The 18,720-nt window shown below is 42.6% G+C and overlaps 2 protein-coding genes across 2 annotated transcripts; one reads left to right on the top strand and one right to left on the bottom strand.

Moving 5' to 3' along the window:
• The first annotated feature begins 1,977 nt into the window (after window positions 1-1,977).
• On the top strand, window positions 1,978-4,531 carry nsun4 (NOP2/Sun RNA methyltransferase 4). The gene is made up of 6 exons (XM_076981950.1): window positions 1,978-2,108; window positions 2,201-2,580; window positions 2,663-2,817; window positions 2,939-3,090; window positions 3,437-3,561; window positions 3,823-4,531. The coding sequence occupies exons 1-6, from the start codon at window positions 1,980-1,982 to the stop codon at window positions 4,097-4,099; spliced, it is 1,218 nt and encodes a 405-aa protein (XP_076838065.1). The 5' UTR covers window positions 1,978-1,979; the 3' UTR covers window positions 4,100-4,531.
• Window positions 4,532-10,381: 5,850 nt separating this feature from the next.
• dmbx1a (diencephalon/mesencephalon homeobox 1a) lies at window positions 10,382-17,653 on the bottom strand. The gene is made up of 5 exons (XM_076981548.1): window positions 17,381-17,653; window positions 13,539-13,694; window positions 13,250-13,428; window positions 12,711-13,116; window positions 10,382-12,495 (listed from the first exon to the last, which is right to left on the bottom strand). The coding sequence occupies exons 2-5, from the start codon at window positions 13,690-13,692 to the stop codon at window positions 12,077-12,079; spliced, it is 1,158 nt and encodes a 385-aa protein (XP_076837663.1). The 5' UTR covers window positions 13,693-13,694; window positions 17,381-17,653; the 3' UTR covers window positions 10,382-12,076.
• Window positions 17,654-18,720: the final 1,067 nt, after the last annotated feature.

Here is an 18,720-nt window from a genome sequence, read left to right as displayed (position 1 = left end):
TAGTCACTAGTGTTATGGTCACCCTATCTGGAGTGTGCTTGCCTGGCATTTAATTCGTTTTTCTATGTACATTTTCATATGTACAACTTCTCTTATATTTCATTTTTGTTATACATGTCTCCTGTTTTTGTTTTTGATTTGTGCCTGCACTGAAGGGGTACAAGTCAACCCCCCCCCCCCAGCCTAACTAATCAGATATATTGACCAACTCTACAGAGGTCATCAGGTATGAAGTGTCCAGCTGTCATTTACATTAAGGGGCAGTTGTCCTGCTTGATGTCTCATTGTGCTTATACGGCCATTTGTTTGTTGATCATTGACATTTTTGGCAATATTAGGTATAATTGTTATAACTGAATGTAAATGCTACTAAATTTAAGACTAATACATAGTAAATGAAATAGTGGTTTAATTTCAGGATGTATTATTTATTCATTTGTACGTATGCTCTAGGCATATAAATACAGAATATAAATGCTGCTATGATGAGTTTACACATGGTCCACTAAATGCATTCACTACAGTAATTCGAATAATATCTTATTATTATAGCTGCATTAGTAATTTATTCATTCACTGATTACACCAATTATTTATTATTCCCTAGAAATAGGAATACTTGGTTTTATGCGTATCATTAGTGTTCGTGAACTTTTATATATATATATATTTTTTAGATATTGCTGGTGGTTTTTCTGGGCTATTCGGTTTCATATTGGCAGGCGTTTAGAGACGATAAAATGCTAATTTGTGGCATGATAATTTTGTATAAATGCATTAAATTGGCGTTCAAATTCAGATAATGAAGAACTACATTTAAACTATGTGACCGAATACCCCAAATACTTTTATTTAGACATATTTTGTCCACAATTCCATGTATCCGGAACTTATTTTGAAGAGCTAGTCCGAATATTCTCCTCCAGGGGAAGACAGCAATCTAACAGTCAAGAGCAGGGAACCAGAGGCGCTTCTCTGAGTGGCCTGAAGAAAATTTTTTTTAAACATAGTAGTTCTTACGAGATTTTAAAATTTATGTGCGGCATGACAACAGCTACTTTGCGAACTGGCGATGGCATGGGCGAGTTTAAATAAGCAATGTGGAATAAGTTATATTTTAAAGACAAAGTCAAGCGTTTGAAAATAATGTATTGTACATCATTTCTCAGATATTGGCACACTATTACTAAATAGAAATATAATATAATATAATAATGCGTAGTCAAGCTAATCAGTAACAACACCAGCATCCAGATTGTGTCCTTATTCCATCTTTTTTCAGCACTTTTCCAACACTTTAGCAATTGTTTATTTTAAAGCTGTCTAGATTATAACATCATTCCCCGTTTATTCTGTGTAACAGATTATTTTAGCAGGTCTGGGTCAAATTCCACCGGATGCTGAAACGTGTGCTACGTGTAATCCCAATTGTCTGTATATACAGTAAAAGACTCGCCGATGTCAGTTTTTGAACATAACGGCAGTTTCCTCACGTGTCATGCTTAATGAAATATTTATTTTGAAACTCAATTGTGTGTATAACGGTTGATTATTGTCAATCACATGTAACTGAACTGCCCTTGAGTAGCTATTTAAACAACTTGAATATTCAAACTTCACGCCTTTGATTTTAAGAATAATTTAGCTGCACTTCTGCACAGTCCTGCTGCGACTGACAAACATTACACATGAATCAGTTATACTCAAATATACTTCCACACGTATTGGTAAAGTAAGACGGCTACTGTTTAATATTGTTCAGCCTACGACATGTAGTAGCTAATTGCCACTGGCCAGTTCGACCAGAGCATGAGTACAGAACGTTACAAATAACAAAATTATGGTATTATTATTGTGTATGTGCGCACTTGATAACACAGGACAACATGCGAATCCTTATCCATGGTGAGCGCATAACCCAAACCCTAGCAAAGTAACGACGAAATAAATATAACGCGGAACTATTTGATTTACCTATAATGAGCAGCGGACGCTTTTCCGTGATGCACCAAAAAATGGCTGCGCACGTTAGTACGAGGTTTTTGGTAACCAAATTTAAAGATTCTGTTTGTTTCATCCAGCGACGGAACCGCTTTAAAAATAAATGGGTAAAGAACGTCCATATATGTTTTTTTTTATTTGAACAGCTACATATTTGTGATATAAAATAATACATTTTGTTTTTCTTGTCCTCTTGTAGGCTACTACAAGACCAAAATTCCCAGCCACGGACCTCGCTCTGCATAACTTTGATGCGACATACAGCAAGTCTTTAGGGGACGTGTGGCCGTCGGTTCGAATCGGAATGCTGTCGGAACAAAAATATGGAGCTCTGCTAAATAACTTTGCATCTACATCTGACGTAAAAGCTGACTTACATTCCCGAGGGTGCAGAGACTTTATCAGCGTTGCGTGCCCCAAAGACGACGAAAGAATCGCACAGGATCCTTTGCAGAAACCTGAACTCTTAAATCAGGCTGCAGATGAAGACGCAGGTGAAACCACAGCTGTGCGTGTCAGATCAAATATCCAGTGTTTCGTTTTTCCAAGGGGAGACATATCTCGATTCAAACCGGCAAAGTAAGACTAAAAAAAACCCCTACATAGGCTATCTTCACCTATCATCTGTCGTCTGTTTCACGTGTGTCGTGTTTTCTCCCAGACCAGACGACAGTGGGTTATTGGGTTATTATCTGCTGGATGCAGCTTCCATACTACCGGTTCTGGCGCTGGACACGCAGCCTGGCCACACCGTGCTGGACCTCTGTGCTGGCCCTGGTGGGAAGACCCTCGCAATCCTTCAGAGTCACGCCATCAGTATGTGAACATAAAGGTTTTCCCACTCCAAGGTCATTGCTGGATTTGATGAGGCTGTTCCTCTGCCTTGTTCCAATGGTGCATTAATGTTTTGTTATTTGTTGGTTTACTGTTTGATCAGGGTTTCTCTGGGCCAATGACCTGTCAGGATCTCGCACAGATCGACTCCGCAGGACCCTACAGCGCTACCTGCCCAAAGAGATCCTGAAAGACGTTGAGATTACCTCCTTAGATGGTCGGAAATGGATGCATATGGACCACACGTTTGACAGAGTTAGTGTTAGGACTTTGTACTTTTTATATACTGTATAAGAGGGCGTATTAAGTGCATGTTTTATAGGTTTCTGACACATTGTTTGGCAAACTCATTCATGTTATCTTCATATAGCAACGGTTCCAGCAGCTGGTTCCACATGAGGCATTGGTTATAGAATTCTAAGCATGTAGTGGCTCTCTAACAAAGCAAAGAGGTCTAAGCATGTAAAGGGGTCACAGCACTTGCTAGCAGATTTGCACTATTCAATGAGACATTGTCTGTTTTCTGTGTCAAATACTGCCCTCTGCTGGTCATTGTTCCAATACTGTTTGCACCTGCGCTCTGCCGTCACTTTCCTGTCAGGTCCTGGTGGATGTCCCCTGTACCACAGACAGACATTCTTTAATGGAAGATGAAAATAACATATTTAAGAGGTCCAGGACCAAAGAGAGACAGAATCTTCCTTATCTACAGACAGAACTCCTCTTGTAAGTATATTTTTCTAAAACGTTTAGATGTTATCGTGTACAACTTACTCAAATTGCTTGGGTGTGTTCCTTGGGCTCTGAGGTAACCATCATTAGATTGCTATGTGAAAGTTAAGAAAATCTCTGGTAAATCAGGCCAAGTCAACTTGTTCGGTGAACAGTGTAAAAGTGTCAGGAACAGTACAGGGGTCTAAACAGAAGGGACAGAAACAAGAACGCACCCATCCTGGAGAACTGAGGTAATTCGGGTGTTCTGCGCAGGGCTGGGATCCAGGCCACGCGGCCGGGTGGAGAGGTGGTGTACTCCACCTGCTCACTGTCCCCACTACAGAACGAGCGTGTGGTGGAGCAGGCCGTCAGCATCGCTCAGCAGGAGATGGATGTCACGATGCAGGTGCAGGACCTCGAGAGCTTCACTCGGCTCTTTTCCGGAACTTTCCATTTTGCTCCTCAGCCAGCAACGGGGGCGCTCGTCCTGCCGCACTTGTGCGCAAACTTCGGACCGATGTACATTTGCAAACTGCAACGGATTAACTAGAGGTGTCCGAGTTAAACGGTTGTCTCGGAAAAACATGGCACCCCACTTTCAATCAAATGACTTGTTGGACGTTTATGAACTTTTAGATGGTGGCACCACTGTTTGAAGGAGTTTATTGGTTAAACCGGGAATTTATACTTTCTCCACTCAGAGAAGATTAAATAATAATTAACATTTCAAGTACATGTCAAGGTTTGCTTTAGTCAGTGCATGATGCTTCTAGATCTTTCAAATAAAATATTTTAAAAATTAGGCTTATATCTGCTTTCCTTTCATTTCATGAGTTTCGTCAGAGGAAGGATAACCAAACATTAAACCAACCTTGTGATTATTCATCCAAAATACTGATATTCAATTGGCTATTAAAGGTGGATGAAGAGGTCATTTGTAAAGATGATTTGTGACAACAGCTTATGTAGAAAGTACTGCATAAATAAATCTAATAACCTTATATGGAGAGGGAGGAAGAGAGTACAGAGACCTTGTGAGAAGGGCCTATACACAAGATAAAGTCACGGTACGCCAACCGTAAAGACTAAACTGTAGAAGAGCCGGTCCAGTGAACTTGTAAGTACTGCCCCACTCCGGCGTTTAAGGCCGATAAACTACGCCGAATTTAAGGCTGACGACTGTCTGCCTTCTCGATGTCCTTACGTGTAACATCTCGGTGGTTCTGTTCATGGCCTATAGATGGCATCAGCTGACAATAGTAGGTAGTATCTCCCCGCGGTTGGAAATCACTGAACGGGGACGAACAACATGTCGGTAATCATTGCAGATGAAAGGTGTTGACCTTGTTGTAGACCTTAAATTTAGTATTTCTTTAAATGAATTGTCGTTTATAGTAACAATAGCAGCTAGATTTATTGTGTTTGAGCACAACACTTTCCATTTTGTATATTTTAGACAATTGTTTTAGTTAACTATATGTATTAGTTAACTAAATTGGGCTCTTACTGTGTAATCGGGTGTCCTGAATTTATATTGCCTGTTTTTTTTTCTTATCACAGTGTAGACAGACGTATTGACACTTAAAGTTTTAATTATAAAACGAAATATGGTAATTAAATGCTTGACTTTACATGGAGATTATTCCAAATTAAATCGACTTTTGTTGAACTGCGTATGACACCCCACGTTTGCCAAAACGCTCCTCGTGCCCCCCCCCCCCCCCCCCCCCCCCCCCCGCCCGCCCTCTTTCCTCCCCTCTGCAGGATAAGAGGTTTGTTTTGTTTTCCAGTAACGTACAATCTTCAATTTTCCCTCTGCTGTCCGCCAACCTGGCGTCTATTCCGGTCAATGTAGCATGAAAAGGTGTGCGCACTTTAAGAAGGGGGCCCGGCGACAACCATCGACTCCCCGCCGTCATTAAGCTGCTCGAAACACAGTTCCATCGGCGCCCGACCCGCCACGGGCCGCGCTGTCGTTTAGTCTCCGGCTCCTCGCTGAACATTAAGGACGCAAGAGGATAGTAAAATTGGATGTTTTCCCCTCGTTTTCCCATTCGCCCTTTATTCCACAGATGAGTGCAGATAATTTTCTGTGCGATTGTGAGTGATTACTGTATTACCGCGGTAATATAGGGTTATTTGGGAATGCAAAGAGAATTAATGATACATAAAAACTATTTTTGCATTGGCTGCGTCTCTCGGCCGGTATAGTTCTCCATGCCTGCATCTTGTGATTACCTAAACGTATTGTAAATATGTCTTTCCTATGGGCTTTTACATAAATTTACATTTTTTAACACTCAGGAAACAGAGACCCATTAGGGATAAGTTATTTTCATCTACATAGTTTGTTCATCGTTGACTTTGACGGTGCGGACAAGGGTTGCGACCCACACTCGGCGAGTCCGGCTCCAGTGATGTAAACCTCTGTACTGGCAAAATGTTCAAATTATTCACTGTCGTGGTAGGCTTGCCTGCAGGCCATAGTGCCAGTGGGGTCTTACGGTGTTTCCACAGGGTCAAAACATCTCGCCCGTCGTTTGGAATGGGATCAGAGCTCGTATGAAAACAGTTTCCGTTATTATAGCGTTATTAAGAGATACTCTCTAGTGCGTTTGTCCTTTCCGTTTAAGCGATGCTGCTTGTCGGGGCCACACATGAGCTCATCAACATCTGCCCTGTCTTGGACAGTTTTTTTACCTTTTGGAAGACCAGACTAAGCAGATCTCTTCGCTCGAGGTTCTGGCAGTCTTAGGACACAACTCCACTATATATATTTCACAAAGTGAGATCTGAGCATGTTGTTCAGCCTGAGGTCACAACCTTGGCCAGCCCTCCCAAATTAGTGATCTATACTTCAGAATGCCTGTCTTCACAGAGGAGGTTTCCACTTAAGCGTGCCATGTACAAAATTCAACACATTACTACTGCCAAATTATATTAAACAACAACAGCGAGATGGTACTGTTACTTCTATGAAAGAGGAGATATGCCATACTGTCGAGTGTGTGTATGTGTAATATATTTTAAACATTTTGCAGTACTTTTGTTTTAAAAGGAAAGGCCATGACCTTTAGCAAATCAGTCCATGTTCTGTCACCAACGGAACACAATTAAATTCGATTATTATTTGTTAATCTTGATAATCATGATTCATGATTATTCATGTTAATCATGAATAGAAAAAAAGTATATTGTACTAAAAACGCATGTCCAAAGTACATGTGCAGCAGAATTAAGGCGGCCTGCCGTATCCAGACATCATTTTAAGCATGTTTAGACCCTTGTGCCATCTCTGGCCACCTGGGGTGTGGAAGTGTGCAGGGTTGTTTGTCCGTATGCTTCAGACGTGTAACCGCCCTCAGATCCCCGGCAGATAGCACTCTCTGAGTCCAATTGTCCGTAAAATTCAACTCCGTATTGATTAACCATCGAGACCAGTGATGTTTCCCCTTGCCCCTCTATGGTACTAAAAAGAAAGGCCTAATGTAACCGCCGTTGACGTCTGCTTTTTTGTGCAACGGTTCGGCCCTCGAGTCCTCACCTCCAACTAGCCATTTTGGACGTGAGCTCAGAGCGTCTTGTGCTCCTTTAAGACTCACACTTGGTGGAACCCCCCCCCCCCCCCCCCCCCCCCCATCATCCCACCCCCAACCCCTGCTTAACTATGTCCAGTTGGGGTTTAAGCTGTATGACTGTGTCCCGCATTCACTCAGGGTCTGGGCTTCCCTCCACATGCCCACAATGCTCCCTGCTCTTTTAAGGGGTGTGTGTAGCGCGCCATTGATGCGTAATTATGTGTGACTGAAACAGCGTCTTGGTGACAGACACTGGAGTGCCGCTGTTTGCCTGGGTTAGCCTCGCCTCCCAAGAAAAGAGCTCTTCTCTTTAGCCTTAAGAGGATTAAGTGGGGTTGAGATAACAGAAGGATAAAAAAAATAAATAAAGGAAAGGACCGATTCAGAAAACGGGCCGCTGGGGCGAAAGAGAGCGACCTCCTGTAACCGAGTTCAAACACCTGTTGTCACAACACCCCCACACCATCCATCCATTCACTTTCTCTTAGGTTCATATGTTCAGTCTCCCTTCTGGTTATTTATTAGGAGCGATATCGGGCCGCGCGTGAGTAATTGGACCATTTGTTTTGGCTCTTCCGCAGAAGAAGCGATATCAGACATGAACAGATCAAGGACTACGTGCAGCTGGAACGTGGCTGCAGATTTGGGAAAGGCAGCCGCAGAAGGACCAACTAACACGTGACCCTCAGAGGGTTGAGTTACAAGATACAAACCACAATGAATCCCCCGGATTGAGAGAAACCCTGCTGCAGGGTGTGTTAAAATGCCTGTAGAGTTCTTAGTCTTATATCCAGATTTGAGATGGAAAGACCAACGCACGAATTAAAAAGTAAATAAATAAAAGGAACAGCGTGATACAAAGTAACACCTCATTGGTAAAACATGCCATTATTGGCAACGTGTGGTTGCCAGTGGAACTGACACAAACATGTTTAAGGATGATGCTATTGCCAGTAGCAGCAGGTGGAACTCTGAAGTGTACAGAAGCTCCTTAACTGCACAGATATGACAAAATGCCTCCAGGCCCAGTGGATGTTTCCACACCCGCAGCAGGGCAGTGGCCTGAAGACATCCTACTGATGCAGCTAGGAATTCTGGGGCTGGGGGGGGTATGGGTACAGAAAGCTGTATGTTATCGATTGGTTAATTCAATCATCCGACCTTATGGTGCTCCCAATTAAGATGTAAATACCCCTGAACCCGAAAACAGGCATTCTGCACTTCCACTTTCGAACCCAGCGTGCCGGGGTGCGGAGCTCAAACAACAAACACCGTGTCACCGTCCCCTTATTTATGGCCCTCGCTATAGCGCAATGGTGGTCAGTATATTGTTTCTTTTGTTGTTTGTAGAGGCTAATTTCTACGCTTGGATACGTGTCAGGCTCCGAGAGGCTTTCAAAGCACGCCTGTGTTGGTTTCCAGGAGCACTTTGATGTGTATCTGGGCAATGTGCTATTAGAGGGATTTACCCCAGTTGACAGCTCGGAGAGTATGTGGTGAAATTGCAATGCCAGCAGGCTAAGAGAATAGTGGGGACAGGATTAGGATCATATTCTGGCAGCGCCTGTCACTTCTTCAATGGACTGGCCTTCCTTACGCTGGCAGCTTTCATTCTCCATACACCTAAAACCTTTAGCAGCTCGGAAAAAAGAGGAGTGAGGGAGAAGGAGGGGAAAGACGTGTGGAGTGAATAGTACACTGTGATTTTTGTGCTGGGCAAGCTCATGGGCCATTTTGTGTGTGTGTGTGTGTGTGTGTGGTAAGGACTAATGAAGTAAAGATCACTGAGTTTACCCCCTTCTCAGGCACTAGGACAAAGGTGGTTGTTAATGGTTTATCAGATCTCTTGCTGGAAGCTCTGTGTTTGTCATCTAATGTGTTTTAAGACGTTTAGTTCGGACTATTTTGAGTCGTGATCATACGAGCAGCAGTGTAGAAGAAAACTGAAAAACCACCGTGATTCCATGACCACTGTTGTACGTTGGAAACGCAATAATGCTAAAACTAATCAATAAAACTAATGTAATGGTTAAGGTTATGTTTATTGTGTTGCAGGAGCGCCTGTACGATGGGTTGATCGAGCACGACCATTTTAGATGGTCATCAGTTGAGTTGTGATTAATAAGAGGTAACGCTACGATCAGCAGGAGTATGAGGCACCTACACACTCCTCCCCTCATCTCTCTTCTGGAGAACAAAACGAAAGTCACATGCATTTATGTTGTGTTTTTTTATGTCACAGAGGTCCCATTTCACTAAGTCATTAACAGTTATTCATGCCAGACTTAGTCACTGCTGTTGCACAAGTTTTTGCAAGAGTTTCGTTGTGTTATACGGGTGTAGGAACGATAACGAGGCCGTGTTCTGTGCACTGAACTTGACCTTTGACATTGCAATCCTGTGAGTTCTCCAGCCTATGGCTGCATGGGTGGTTCTACTAGAACGCATATTTGGCATGTAGACTATAATAGCTTATCCTTGGATTGTAGGAATATATGGGGCACTCTGATGTTTGGACAGTGACATTTTGCTACTGTCAAGTGCTACACAAAAATCAACATGAAGACATTGAATGGTGGTGGGGGGGAGCATTTAAATCTGCTGTTATTTAAGGGTGCCAAAAGGAGCTTAAAAATGCGTGTTTAGCAGGCCTGACAAGGGCACGGTGGACGCAGTGGCCATAGCATCCAGCCTGTGGTAAAATGTAAAGCGAAGGGAGACCCTTTTTATGTGAGCACAGGGCTTATGCATTTTGACAAACCACACTGTTTAAGATATAATAGCAGCATAATCACGGCCCCGGGCTGTCATTCTTCAGCATAATGGCCCGCTTATTCATCGGGGATGGCTTATGTCCCCAAACCGATTTTATTTCACAAGATTACCTTGTTCTCCCACTCCTGCAACTGTCTCTCTCTCTCTCTCGCTCTCTCTCTCTCTACCATTCGGTATCCACCCTGTTTGTTTTGTTTATCCTGTAAACGCTTCTCCATCCGTGTCCCACTGTGCTCTTAAATGATCGTTTTAACAGCTGAGCTTGCTCTTCTTAAACACTGTGCATTATTTTAAACACTGCAGTGATTTTAAACCCCGAACATTCTGGACTAGAAACTTTGGGATGTTTCTTTATGGAAAATGTGTCCACACACAAAAATAAACAAACAGGTGTGGAGATCTTGAAGGAAAACAGAACTTTAGTTTATAAAGATCTTCAAGCAATGTTTTATTGAGGATTTATTTTACAAGTTGTCAAGCCTACAGTTGTAATAGAGAAAAACGAATATATTTCTGCTGAATCACCCACCACCAGTATACGTTACAAGTTCACCACTTAATTGTGATGTAAACGGTGTGAGTGATTAGAACTGTATGACCACAGCAACAATGGAAATCAACTGGAGGAGTTACATAAACAACCAGACTTTTCAGATTAAATAATCCAGGGGAAGATGCGCGCGGGTCTACTGTCCGCCCGATACAGTCTTACAATGGACAGCTACAAGAATCGCCACGAGATGTGTTGAGATTCTTCTCGATCTAAAACATAGAACTTTTACATTTGCCTTACCAGTAAACATTTATAGATAGAGACTTTGTGTCATTTACATATTAAAACAGTTTACAAACACAATGGAGTTTGAGCGGTGATGGACGCGCAGATTAGGGGAGAGTTGCGTCCACAGAAGTGCTTTCCACATGGAGACTTCGGGTTATTCCTCCTCTTCCTCACACAGAAAGAGGGACAAAAATAAAATAAAAATGCAGCAATCGGCAATAACACCGCGAGCCACACCAAGGAGTGATGCAAACAATATAACGCTTAACGCAGCAGTAACGATTCAGAGGTCTCGCTCTTTCTTTTACATCCGTCGTTTTGGTTGTTCGGTTCGTGCCGGGTTTCTGACGTGCACTTTGAAGGAATCATGATTTCTCCTACAGCTGTGACTATTTTACCTCCGAGCATAAGACATACAGCAATCTCAAATGACAGGCAAGGTCCGTAATTGCATTTTTGTTCAGCCCAAGGCTACATGTAATTAAAAGCCTAACGCATGTAGTGACTGAAATCATTTTCTTATTATCCATCCGATTTCAGTTTAACGCGATTTAACGCTGGCCATTAAAGCAGGTAAATTAGTTAGGTTTAATTAAGCAGTCGGGTCTTACAAGGCAGGGATTTACATTTTATGTTCGGAATTATGTAATGTTTAATTGGAGCGCTGCACTAATTTAATTAGAACGAGCCTATTCACATCCTGGCGTACTGCCTCAGTGCACACAAAGCACTACGCTCCTCCATCAAAAGTGCTATAATCAAATAGGTATGTCTGCTTAAGATGTGCAAATGAAGAAAGGTGATTTTTCTGGTCGGGTGTATTTATCCGTCAATAGGAAGTTGCTCTCAAGGTATAATCAGTTACATTAGTATATATTAGGTACAGTAAGTTACATGTGTCTCACAACTTTGGACAGTAATCTACGCATTTGTCTTAGTCACTGACCAGATGCTTATTTCAAGGGGGTCACGGGAAAGCAGTTTTCTAAAACTTTCATCAAACTGTAACAATGAACAGAAACTGTGCTTATTGTGCCTTTTAAAAAGAAAAGAAACTGCAGAATCCTTTTCACTGGTGACAAAAGCTTCAATACAAACGCGCAACTCCACAAACAGTTCGGAAATGTTGTCAAGCGTCAACAATGGCGATGAGTTTTTTGCTCAGTAATCAACACAGCAAGTAGAATACACAAGTTTACACAACAGCAGTCTTTCTGAGCGCCACTGTATTTGTTTTGTCCTCTTTATTTTGGATTCCGTAAACTGTGTCGTACATTTTCGAGGCCTGGCACCTACACACAAGTGTCCTGGATGCGAGGGGGGGGGGGTTGGAGCACAGGGGTGTTGGGTAGCCGAACACTCCCTTGTTCGAGCACATCTTGGGTTGTTATGGTCAGTTGGGCAGCGTGTCCAGGCCCAGCGACGCGGCGTGCTGCTTGGCCCGCAGACGCAGGTTCTCGATGCTGGTGGTCTTGCTGTTGTGGCTGGGGAGGGCGGAGGAGGCCTGCAGGAGAGGACTGCCCCACACCTGCTGGGCGTGGTGCGACAGCGACTGGTAGTAAGACTGGCAGGGCAGCGAGCCGAGGGGGGCGGGCATGTTGACGTTCATGCCCAGGTAGGGGATGGAGGAGGGCGTGGCCATGTCGAAGGAAGGGTAGTGCACCAGGTTGTTGGTGGCGGCCATGTGCTGGCGGAACTGTTCCTGCAGGCGGAAGAGGCTGAGGGGGGAGGACGAGTACGAGTGGCTCTGGGAGAGGCCGCCGGCCACGCCGGCTGACGAGGACGGGATCGCTGGAGAACCCAGGGGAGAGTCTGGAGAGAGAAAGAGGAAAATGTTGAAGCTACAAAACAAGTCACCAGCGCCGGGGTAGAAGAGTGTGAATCTCAGCTGTTTCAAAATGTTGACCTCTGTCCTGCTTCTGTTTCACCAGCTTGCGCTGACCGCGCATTCAAAACATGCACATGCTCGCATTACTCCGTGTTTCTGGTCGTTTGTTGGACGAGTGCAACGTTTGGCCAACGTTTACCTGGTTTGGGGCTTAGATGCTTGCAAGGTGGGGAGTGAGTGCCCGACTGTCCCTTCTCTGTCTTCAGGTCGTCTCGGTGGGGTTTGAGATCTTCCTCCTTGTCGGTGGTGTTGTCCTCGGTGGCGGACTCGCTCCCCGACTGCTCCGCCGAGGTGACGTTGAGCTCCACGCTCAGCTCCGAGGCGAGGGCGTGCGGAGGCACCTCCGCCTCCACGGAGGAGGAAGAGGAGGAGGAGGAGGAGGAAGCGGAGGACGGAGGCAGCGGGTTCTCCAGGTTGGCGGCGGGGGGAGACTCCATCTTCTCGCTCGTTCCATCGCTCGGCGACTCTTTCTGCTTCTGCAGCTGCTCCTTCTGAAGGCTGCGCTGCTTCTTGCGAAACTTGGCCCGGCGGTTCTTGAACCACACCTGATTCACACACGGCCATGGCATCAAATGGAGACATTTTGTTTAGCTCAAATGGTTCTGACCCTTTGAAAGCTTAAAGAGGCATTTTGGAGAACAGTTAACACGAATCGCTAAGTTTAATGCAACGTCTTACCTGGACCCGTGCCTCAGGCAGGTTTGTGCACATGGCCAGCCGCTCACGCATCACAACGTCGGGGTAGTGCGTCTTCTGAAACGTCTTTTCCAACGCTTCCAGTTGCTGGGCGGTGAAGGCCGTACGACTCCGGCGCTGTTTGCGATGCTGAGACCCATATCGAGCCTCGAGTATAATATCTTGAAATGGACAGCCGTTTGAAGAGAAAAGACACGGGAGATTTAATTAATTGGACGGGTAAAGTGTGTGTGCACGCGGCGTTGCGTGAGTGAGCGTGAGGTGCACTTACCAGCCAGCCGCTCAGCAAGAGTCAGCGCGTGAACTGATGGACGGTAATCAGGCGCGTGCTGGGCTTGTTGCGCCGCCTGTTGATGTAGGTTGTACATGGCGCTAAGCGAGTTCATGGCGTGCAGAGAATATCCGTTCACGCCGTAGTGCTGCATGGCTGTGAAAATAAGACGCCATGAGTTGACTAACGCGTCCCAAGAGACTTATATAATAATACCCACTCTCTAGGGCACGATCTCGGTTTCGATTAATTGAAAACACGACATTTAAGATAATTAGCCATTTAAAATCACCTTTGACATTCTCGCTTCTCTTTAAAAAAACAAGCAGAATAGCTATAAATACATTAAAAGGTCTAATGTGAAGTAGCGAATGTTATACAGTTTCAGATGATAGCTGAGAATGCGCGTATATAGGCAAGCTCACTATGTTGAGAGCTTTGTTCATTAATATCCCATTATTGTTTTGTCTAGTCCATTAGTCGCATAAATTAAACTAATTGGGACAATTATCACTTGTTTACCTAATGGAATGTAACTAGTTCTTTATGCATTAATCTAATCACCTTGGAGACAAATTACTGTAACTAATCCGGCAAAAAAGTACTCGTGAGATTATTGGTTTTAAGATCTATTTAAACATAAGCCTCGTGAGCGGACATCCAGAAATTCAATTTAAGTTACCAATAAACAATTTAATTATCATTTTAAGGACCATTGAATCAGGAATGAATATTTTCATAAATGCATGGCTAATGTTTAATGCTAAAGGTTCATGTTTTTTTTAAATAGGCTACGCGAATGTTATAATACCGGTAGCCACACAATCGCCACGACTTCACAGCTCTATTTCACCCAGTCATTTTTCATAACCGGTTTAAGAGTTTCGTAGATAAAATGAAATGCTCGAGGGCGCGATTAGATATGTATTAGTATGGAGGTCGTTGTTAAAGAGGAATGTCTTGGAGGCGCGAGCGACGTGCATTATTAAGCGCGAGCACCACAAAAGTTCATCTTGCCGTGCATGGCAAGTGTCTTGGGACAGGCTGCAGCCTCCAGATCTCAAATTATAATTGTGTTTTCGATGGAGAGTAGTGGGTGTATGATTAGCGTAGCAACGCAGACTACTGAACTCCAATGTTTATACGCATTAAATTAAGTAAGCTACCACGAAAATTATTCTTAAACAAAGTTAAAACGCGCAGGCCGAAATTATTATGTTCTCTTACCACCCCTGATGTCCCTTGGATTTGTCATTTTTGTAGTTCAAGTCTATTTTATACTTTTATTTTCTACTCACAATAAAAGCCTGGCCGTGATTTCAAAGGTCTCCCAGTAGTTTTGTCACTTAAGAGCTTAACCGAAAACGTATGCGATTCATGTCACCTGAACTACAAGATACATATTGTGATGAGGCATTTTAAATCACTCTAAACGTTAAGAACAAATTTGAATCCCACATTGAACTCTTATTCCAGATTTCAGATACAAACGGCCTTACGAGCAATTTACCAATTTAGTCTATACGCCTTTGCCTAACTATTAATAACAAAAATAAACTGTAATAAAAATCGTTCATTAGTGGTCATATTAAATTGTTTACATTCGTTTATTGGATTATTCAAGCAAATATAAATTATTCTGTTATATTAATTCCCTAATTCCCGTAAATACGTATCACATGTCATTCGGGCCAGTAAGCCCTAAACATAGTAGACATTATAATTGTTGTTGCTGATACTTGACATTGACATTAGTTTTATGTTAATTAGACTGAGTTTACTATAATAATTTTCCTCCCTTGTTTATCAAGGCACAACTGAATGTAACGGGTTTTCCGCACTTTATATTTTTCTCAAGTGTTAATTAAAACCAAATGTTTAAATTAAATCTATAGCTGTTATTATTGGTAGTAGCAGCAGTAGTAGTAGTAGTAGTATTAATAGTAATAGTAGTGCTGGTGGTGTTCGGACTAACAGGAATGTTGTTTTGCTGCTATTACAAATGTGCACTGAAGTCTGTTAGGCGTAATAGAACCCACCCAGGGTTTCCTCGATATTTGTAGGCTACTATCACAGCAAAGCACGCTGTATGCCTCGGTGTTCTCAAAATGACATTTACCCCCACGGTCGCGAACGCGCACTGGCACTCCATATACAAAACTGCCGATAAAGTTAGTTTCTTTAGACAAATGTATTAAAGAGATATTTCGCTACTGAAATCCTCTTCCGTGCATGCATACGTGTATGTGTGTGTGAGTGTGTGCGCGCGCGCGTGTGTGTGTGTGTGTGTGTGTCGGGGGTGTGTTGAATGACATCCGAAGTGCCCATTCCCAGCCTATTAAGTCAGTGCAACGTCTGATGAATGTGATCAGAGGGCAAGAGGGAATAGTTTAATTCGCCTGGACAGAAGGTGCTTTGCTAAACATTTACTTTTCTCCCCCAAGTATTTGAATTGAATGGGTCCGTTTCTCCCTCCCCTCTCTCGCGGCCCCTTATCCTATCGCCCCGGGGCAACGTTTTGGCTGAGATGTATGGCTTCTCTGCGGGTAAAATATGCACGTTGATCCCCATTTGGGTCCCCGTCTAATGGAAGTGCAAATAGGTTTCGACTGCGGAGGCCTCCATTTATCATCGCCGCTGACACGGACGGACGTACAGTGTTGTTGCTGTGTGCGCGCGCGCGCAGGCCCCTACGCTCTCGTGCATCTCACAGCAGAACGAAATATGTATTTCTATTCTCTTAAGTGTAGATTTCGGGTATTTTTCTGAGTATTGCATCGCCCAATACTCACTGTTGCCCATTACTTTTTGTTGTTATTGTTGTTTTGTCGTTGTTTTTCGGTTGTTGTAATTTCACTCTTGCTAAGCTTGAATTTTTGCCCTAGGCTAACGGATATTTAGCACAAAGGGGCCGTTTATTTTAATAGGGTGTTTGGCTCCTATTGTGGCCCATTCATCCGCCTGTTAGCGCTGCGGGCAGTGTGTGTATGACTGACCCTCGCAGCAACACTCCATGGTTCGATTATTAAAACATCATTATGCAAATTGGCATGTACAGTGCAAGCCTTTGATCTGACTAAATTAGAAAAAATGTTAGCTTTAAAGGGATATCCTCCTGGGGCGACTCTTGTCTTCCATGGCAACTGACAGACATTTATTTTGTCAATCATATTTTTATATTACAAGATGACTAATGTCCCCCCCAAACCGGAGAGTCGCGTAGTCCATACAGACCCAACCGCGAAAACCATGCAGGTGTAACAGCTACAAGTTTGTAATGCAATAAGAACCACAGCTGTCAATATACTACTGATTTAACAACATTTGTTTAGTTTTCCGGCATGTACGTATATAAGTGGTGTTCACATTTATTGATTGAATATGACTAATAATATGTAATAATATACCAATATTATAATTGTAATAATATTAAAATACTAAGTGAATCTTGTGATATTATGACTTTCCTGACACAATTAAGACTTTTATTGGAAATGAGCAATTATATATCCTAAAATGCTTAGACTGCCGTGTCCTGATAATGAATCCGATTGTAAAATTTGTTTCCAGACGCAGAACTGTAACATCTAGTCAGACGACTTTTCGTCGTCTTCGTTTTGGTCTTCTTGGTCGTCTTCTGGATATGTTTTGAATTCAGTTCACAACAAAAATTCCTACTGAATTAACACCTACATTGTATAAGGTTAACAGAACTCGAATGAACAGTGTAAAAGTGAACTGACCGCTAGTTAGGTTTTGTTGTGCGGGTTTCCCTTTGGGCGGTACACTGATTTAAGTGCATATAGAGCCTCACTTAGAAGTTTTAAAGTTGCGTCCCTTACCTTTGTCTGTTGGCCGGTCTTGTCAAGAAAATAGCAGGAACGAGGCTTTTTCCCGCGTGTCAGGGCTGTTAGTATTTTCTTGTTCGTGTCTATCAGATCCACTACCGGTCGTCCTTGCGTCTGTTAAACTTCTCCGAGTCCGTTCACTTGCGTCCTGTGAGTGTCGTGGGTTCTCCAAAGCTTCCCCTCTGCTCTCTTCTCTGCGTATTGCATCCGATCGAGAAAGCTGCCACCTATCCGGACACGCAGCGAGGAGGGATTTTAAAGAGCTTCGCGTGAGGTCAGCAGAGCTTTCTAGTGGTGCTTGAAGCTGTCAGTCAAACGATGGTCTTTTTTTCTCCTTCCGCCTGCTTGTGGTCTTGGTGCCAATGACACTACTTTCAATTCCTGAATCATACACTTGGGAACACTAATATTAACCGCAAAACAACAAACAAGCATTCCCATGTGTCTGGGACATTTAATAACATATTTAATCAGTAGGATTTAGAGTTTTTATTGCTTTTTGATACTGGTTGGTTCGCGAAGACTTTTTATAGTACTTCTCTTCCCAAAAGTGATCTTAAGGGCTTTTCCATTAAATAACATCTTTTAACATTTCAAACAGATAAGTGCTCCGCAGTTGTCACCATACCTCAGAATTAACACTTCGATGTATTTACCAGTCTTATGCACGAAATATATATGAAGAATTATTAATTTGACTCACAATTAAAAACAATTAACAAAGCTATTTAACAAATATATGTCTTACATCGGCAGAATAACTTTTAAAAGTACTTTTTATTTAAAAGTAATACATTGTGTTAAAAAGCATTGTGTTAAAACAATTTTTATGTATTGTCATGTAAGTGTATATATATATATATATATATATATATATATATATATATATACACTATACACTATACACCTATACACTTATATATATATATATATATATATATATATATATATATATATATATATATATATATATATATATATATATATATATATATATATATATATATATATATATATATATATATACGACCACATTTTTTTCTTGTTGTGTCTACGTTGCATGCTTTTTTGCTGATACTACTTGGACCTGTATTCCTAATGCATTTTAGCTGTATGGCCCCTGATTTGTTTTTTAACAAAAAATATCTCGTGCGTTCGTTTTGTTTGCTTTTCGGCTTTGTCGTGCCGTTGCAGGGCAGCGTTCACTGGAGAGACTTTACAGATTGCTAATAGATGCCCGGCTACTGCCTTCAGAATCTCTCCCGGCCTTGAAGGATTTGGGCGAGGATAGGGGAGACAAGACGCTATTTCAGCCTCCAAAAACCTCTGTCTTG

This window comes from Brachyhypopomus gauderio, chromosome 19, assembly GCF_052324685.1.
Source record: "Brachyhypopomus gauderio isolate BG-103 chromosome 19, BGAUD_0.2, whole genome shotgun sequence".
In the NCBI taxonomy this organism is placed as follows: Eukaryota; Metazoa; Chordata; class Actinopteri; order Gymnotiformes; family Hypopomidae; genus Brachyhypopomus; species Brachyhypopomus gauderio.
The sequence above is the reverse complement of the archived record's forward strand: the minus strand, read 5'-3'. Positions and strand labels throughout refer to the sequence as shown.